Here is a 6,584-nt window from a genome sequence, read left to right as displayed (position 1 = left end):
TAGATGTGTCAGCCATGCCAGTCTGTGGGTGGGGTGAATCCAAAGTTGGTCGTTCACACCATGCCCTGAAGGGGTGGGGCTAATGGTGGCTCAACTTTCTGTCCATTATCCAGGAAGGGGAAATACCTCAAGTCAGAGGGTATCCTGTTGGTGCTAAGCAGTGCTAACCTGGGTCATGGGGTGATGCAGGCAAAACGAAGCTAATCTCCCGACTTTTCTTGTACAGTTATTCTCAAGAGTTTTGCTCCACTGTGTTGTTGAAACTTCTTAAATGGACTCCTAAGCTCTTAGGCCTATTTTTGTTTGTGGATAGCTGTCTAATTGATGTTCTTTGTGGGGTGACAGAGGCTGGAGTGTCCTGTTCCATCATCTTCATGATACCACATCAGTCTTTCCTCACTGAGGTGATATTAGGTGTAGGGTTTTTAGATGCTGTTTATTAAGTTGAGAAAGTTCCTTCTGTTCCTTGTTTGTGAGTTTTTATCATGAATGCATATTGGAGATACCCATTTTAAAACACAGAGTTTTGGAAGATGGAAGGAAGATTTGAGCTAGGTAGCTCGATAGGCCAGTCCCAAGCTGAGAAATAGGGAAAAGATTTCCATGTGACTGTACCATTTCTTCACAATAACAAATAGATTCCTAACGTTTTCTTAAAAAACATTCCTAATATTTTTTTTAAAAGTCACCGTATCAAAACATCTGTTTTTCCAGATGCTCATGCTGTACATATATGTAAAGACAGAACTGGTCTGAGGCAACATGCAGTTTGCCAGGCTATCTGGCTACCTTCCACCAATCCAATTCTACTCTGCACAGCTGAGGAGAATGTACTAGGTGTTTTGTTTTTTTGTGTGTGTATGTGTGTTTTGTGTTTTTTTAATCAGTAAGAGAAAAATCTCTTTTTTATTTTTTATAATAATTTTTTATTATGTTATGTTAGTCACCATACAGAGAATGTACTAGGTGTTAACTGTGTGTATTCCTCTAGAGGTGTAATTTCTCTACCAAATTATTCCATACCATGTTTACATTGAAAGGAGATGGAATGTAAAGGCTGGAAAGCACATCAGGTGGCTGAGTGCCTCCTTCAGCCTTGCAGGAAGCTAGGCATTTGGAATAAATACCTGTTGAGCATCTAGCATATGGCCTGCTACTAAGTAGGCAGTCACTAAATATTTGGTGAGTAGTTCATACCTATTGAACACATTTGCCACAAACTTTGAGACCTACAAAACTTACGTAGGGCAAAATGTGTTTTTCTCTGACTCTTTTTCTCTGACTCTAGTTTTTTGGTCCAGTGGGATTTATGAAAAATTCCATCTCTCTGTCTGACGATGAAGAATGGAAGAGAATACGAACATTGCTGTCTCCAACCTTCACCAGTGGAAAGATCAAAGAGGTAAGAAAGAAGAGGATTTCAATTAAAAAGTTAAGGAATACATCTGGGGACAGGTAGAAAATAAGAATATATTCCATTTCTAGGGAGTAGTCTGCTATATTTGGGCTTCCTAAAAATGGTCTCTTCTCTTCCTAGAAAAGACATGATAAGATTTGTCATTAAGTGCCTCTTACTCTGACTGATTTATTTTGCTTAGCATAATACATTCTAGCTCCATCTATNCATCTACGTTGTTGCAAATGGCAAGCTTTCATTCTTTTTGAAGGCTGAATAATATTCCACTGGGTATTATTGCCACATCTTTTTTTTTTTTAAGGATCTCACTCATATGTGGAATTTAAGAAAGAAAACAGATGAACGTATGGGAAGGGGAAAAAGGGAGGAAAAAAGGAGAGAGGGAAACAAGCCATAAGTGACTCTTAATGGCAGAGAACAAACTGAGGGTTGATGGAGGGAGATGGGTGGGAGATGGGCTGGATGGGTGATACTTACTGAAGAGGATACTTGTTACGATGAGCACTGGGTGTTGTATGCAAGTGATGAATCACTGAATTCTACTCCAAAAATCAATATTGCACTATATGTTAAGTGCAATTAAATTAAAAAAAAAATGTACNAAAATGTATCTTACTGCTCCGTATTTGTGAAAGCCAGGTCATTCTAGGTCTTGATTTTCCAATTTAACTTCAGGTGGTGGTGTATTTTGTGTGTAGATGCTCCCCATCATTGGCCAGTATGGAGATATGTTGGTGAGGAACCTGAGGAAGGAGGCAGAGAAAGGCAAACCTGTCAACTTGAAACAGTAAGTAGTAGTGCAGCTGCTGGGATTCCTGCTCTGTCACGACACTTTGCAGCTGCTGCCACAGAGCCAAATTCCCACTGTTGAGTTACTCCAGCAAACAAGCTGAAGTAGGCATGTGGTGTTAAACTCCAATGGGCCAGCCAAGAAGAGGCAGCTTACCTAAAAGTGCAGGGCAGCCAGAAGAGGAAGGATCGGCTCCTGCTTTCAGGAGTGAGGATTAAATTATCTACTTAATTGTCACTTTGGTTATCCTGGAAGACCAAAATACATTCTTGAAAAGAAGAAACAGAATTGTACCAAAGTTTTGAAAGTAGAATGTACGCAATGGTGAGAGGGGGAAGTCCTTGGTATNAAGTTTTGAAAGTAGAATGTACGCAATGGTGAGAGGGGAAAGTCCTTGGTACATATTGGCAGGCAGTGGGTGGGGCAGGAAAGTTACAAGGTGGAATGGGAACAACTTAAAAACTTTCATGATTTTTTGTGGATATTCGCAAAATGCTAAATATTAACTTTTACTGCGACTTTTTCTTCCTTCGATCTCAAAAGAGCAAAAGTCCTACACAGAGTATGGGTAGGCTGGCCGTGTCATTTGTTGTCTAAATTTGGGTATTTTTTAATTACGCAGGCATAACAGGTGTACACTGGGTTGTCCTGTGAAAACTAGGGGCATATGATCACTTAGTTATGGGCTTCCATGAATCAATTTTGGAGTGATCTACTATTTTTTTTCTGGGAACGTTCTTAGTTCTTACATTTTCCAGAAATGAGTGAGTCCTCAGGGCAATCTCAGATCACTGGAGATGAGAAAGAGTGGGTCTTTCAGGAGCCTTAGCCGGGGTATAGAGGAGGGATGGTGTTCCTGGCAGCACAGAACAGGGTGTTGGTGTTCTGTCATGTGCTGAAGAGGAATCATCTCCAAGCATAGATACTGTGGTGAGAGAAGATCCAGCTCAGTTTCACCTTTCTTGACTCCCTGAGGAAGGGTTAATTAGTCCACCATTTGTCCTGCTCAGACACAGTGCTTCTCCGCCTTCTACTGCCCGTACTCACAACACACTATTGTAATTTGTCCAGCTTTGGGCTCTATCCCTCCATGACTGAGCTCCGTGAGCTCAGAGGTAGTTTTGACTTGTCATAGTGTCCCCATAACTCCTAGCACAAGGCCAGCTGCATCATGGCATATCATAAACACCACATGAGGGAGTGTGATGGCATACAGACCATTCAGATGATCCAGCAGCTGGTACTGAACATCTGGCTCTTGTCTTGTCTGGACATCAGAATCTACATGCACTTTTTGCTCCATGTATTGTATAAGGATAGTAAAGAGGTGCTGATTTTAATTATCCATGTCTTTGTTTCTCTCACAGCATCTTTGGGGCCTACAGCATGGATGTGATTACTAGCACATCGTTTGGAGTGAACATTGATTCCCTCAACAACCCACAACATCCCTTTGTGGAAAATGCCAAGAATCTCTTCAGATTTGAATTCTTTGATCCATTTTTGTTCTTAATATGTATGTACACTATTGTTTTTTCTTTTCTTTTCTCTTCCCTTCCTTTTTTTCCTTCCTTCCTCCCTCCCTTCCTTCACTTTTTCCTTTCTTTCTACAACAGCTTTATTAAGATGCAATTCATTTACTATATATATTACCCTTTTAGAACATAAAATTCAGTGGTTTTTATGGCCTCAGTGTCTTATCAACGAATGAATGTAGAAAATGTGTGTACACACACACACACACACACACACACACCCCTACATAGTGAAATCTGTTGCCATAAAAGGAAGGGGATCCTGTATTTGTGACTATATGGATGGAACTTGAGGGCATTATGCTAAGAGAAATAAGTTAGAGGAAGACAAATACTGTATGATCTTACTTCCATATGGAACCAACCCCCCTCCCCAAAACCAACCTCATACAAAAACAAGATCAGATTTGTGGTCACTAGAGGCAGGAGTTGGGGGGTGGGAATTGAATGAAGGTGATGAAAAGGTACAAAGTTTCAGTTATAGTATAAACAAATACTGGCTTGTAATATACAACAGGATGAGTATGGTTAACATTGCTATATTTTGTGTTTGGAAGTTGCTAAGAGAGTAGATCCCAGTAGTTCTCATCACAAGGATTAAAAATGTCTGTTTTTGTAAATACATGAGATGATGGACATCTTATTGTGGTAACCATCTCTTGATACATGTATGTCAAAGCATTATTCAGTACACCTTAACTTGTACAATACTGTATGTCTGTAAACTCAAACGGAAAAAACTGGTTTTGGCGCTTTCAAAGATATGTGCAACCATTACTGTAGTCAATTATTAGACTATTGTTGTCAACTCAGAAATCTATATATATATTTTTTTTTTTTTTTACTATCACGGCCTACTTTCCTTAGTCCTGAGCAACCAGTAATCTACTTTCTGTCTTAATAGATTTGCCTCTTCTGGACTCTTCATACAGATGGAATCATAGAACATCTGATCTTTGTGGCTCCTTCCTTCATTTAGCATCATGTTTTTAAGATTCATCCTTGTTGTAGCATGAATCAGTACTTTATTTCTTTTTATGGCCAAAAATATTCCATTATGTGGACATACTGCATTTTATTTATCCTTTCATCATTTGGTAGACATTTGGGTTGTTTTCAACTCTTGGCTACTGTGAATATTGCTTCTATGAACATTCATGTTCAAGCTGTTGTTTGAATACCTGTTTTCAAGTCTCTTGGGTATGTACTCAGGTGGAATTGCTAAGGTATGTAGTAATTCTGTGTTTAAGTTAATAAGGAACTGCCAAACTGTTTTCCATAGCTACACCATTTTACATTCCCAGTAGTCGAGTAGGAAGGTTCTGATTTCTCCCCATCCTTTCCAACACTTGGTCAACCCTTTTCTGTCTTTTTAATGATGGCCACCTTCATGGGTGTGAAGAGTATCCCATTGTGGTTTTGTTTTGCATTTTCTAATGGCTAGTGAGGTTGAACCACTTTCTATATGCTTATTGGCCGATTTTGGTGTTATATCTAAGAATTCATTGACAGATCTGAGGTCATGAACATTTACTCCTGAGTTTTCTTCTAAGGATTTGTAATTTTAGCTCTCATATTTGGGTCTTTGATTCCTTTTGAGTTTATTTTTGTATGAGGTAAGAGTTCAACTTCATTCTTTTGTATGTAACTATCCTCTTGTCTCAGCACCATTTTTTGAAAAGACTGTTTTTCTCCATTGAATGGTCTTAGAAACCTCAAAATTCCATTGACCGTAAACACATGGGTATATTTTTGGAGTCTAAATTCAATTCCACTGATCTGTATTCCTATCTCTATGCCAGTATCAGATTGCCTTGATCATTATAGCTTTGTGGTAAGTGAAACCAGAGTTGGAGTTCTACAACATTATTCTTTTTATTTTTCAAGATTGTTTTTTTGGCTGTTCTGGGTTCTTTACAATCCCATATGAATTTTAAATTTAGAATGCCAATTTCTACAAAATAGCCAGCCAGGATTCTGATAACAGAATGCATTAATCTGTAGATCAATGCTGGGGGTATTGCCATCTCGACAATGTTAAGGTTTCTGATCCATGCACATGTGGTGTTTCTCCATTTACATATCTTCTGTAATTTTTTCAGCAATGTTTGTAGTTTCCAGAACGTAAGTTTGCACTTATTTTGTGAAAGTTATCCTTAAATATTTTATTGTTCTTGATGTTACTCTAAATGGAGTTTTGTTAATTTCACTTTTGGATTGTTTATTGCAGCATATAGGCATACAATTGATTTTGTGTATGGATCTTGTATCCTGAAACCTTGCTAAACTTCATTAGTTCTAAAGATTTTTAGTTCATTAATTCATATTTTTTTTCAGATTGGATGGTTATATAATTGTTTTTTTTAATTATCTTATGTTAGTCACCATATAGTACATCATTAGTTTTTGATTTAGTATTCCTTGTTTCATTGTTTCCTTCAGATTTTCTGTATATAACATCATGTTATCTGATAATTCAGATTGCTTTACTTCTTTATTTCTTATATGAGTATCGTTTATTCTCTTTCTTGCCTACTTCCCCAGCTAGAACCTCTCATACAGTGTTGAATAGAAGTGGCAATAGAGACGTCCTTGTTTTGTTTTTAATCTTAGGGGAAAATGTCCAGTCTATCACTGTTAAATATGGTATTAGCTATGAGCTTTTCATAAATGCCCTTTATCAGATTGAGAATATTCCTTTCTATTCCTAGTTTGTTGAGTGTAATTATTACAAAGGGGTATTGCATTTTTGTCAAATACTTTTCCACATTATTGAGACGATTATGTTGTTTTTGGTTTTTATTCTTTTGGTATAGGGTATTATACAAACTCACATTGCTGG

The 6,584-nt window shown here is 37.9% G+C and overlaps 1 protein-coding gene across 2 annotated transcripts; it reads left to right on the top strand.

Moving 5' to 3' along the window:
* The first annotated feature begins 568 nt into the window (after positions 1–568).
* On the top strand, positions 569–4,828 carry LOC117797875 (cytochrome P450 3A8-like). 2 transcript variants are annotated; one of them, XR_004622721.1, is made up of 3 exons: positions 569–1,402; positions 2,093–2,204; positions 3,575–4,828. XR_004622721.1 is itself a non-coding variant. In XM_034650322.1 (3 exons), exons 1-3 carry the CDS (start codon positions 1,310–1,312, stop codon positions 3,873–3,875), a joined length of 483 nt encoding a protein of 160 aa, XP_034506213.1. In that variant the 5' UTR covers positions 569–1,309; the 3' UTR covers positions 3,876–4,828. The 2 variants fall into 2 exon arrangements, 1 of the variants encoding a protein (XP_034506213.1); XM_034650322.1 differs by having other exon boundaries at positions 2,116–2,204.
* Positions 4,829–6,584: the final 1,756 nt, after the last annotated feature.

This window comes from Ailuropoda melanoleuca, unplaced genomic scaffold (genome assembly GCF_002007445.2).
Source record: "Ailuropoda melanoleuca isolate Jingjing unplaced genomic scaffold, ASM200744v2 unplaced-scaffold1687, whole genome shotgun sequence".
Lineage (NCBI taxonomy): Eukaryota > Metazoa > Chordata > Mammalia > Carnivora > Ursidae > Ailuropoda > Ailuropoda melanoleuca.
The sequence above is the reverse complement of the archived record's forward strand: the minus strand, read 5'-3'. Positions and strand labels throughout refer to the sequence as shown.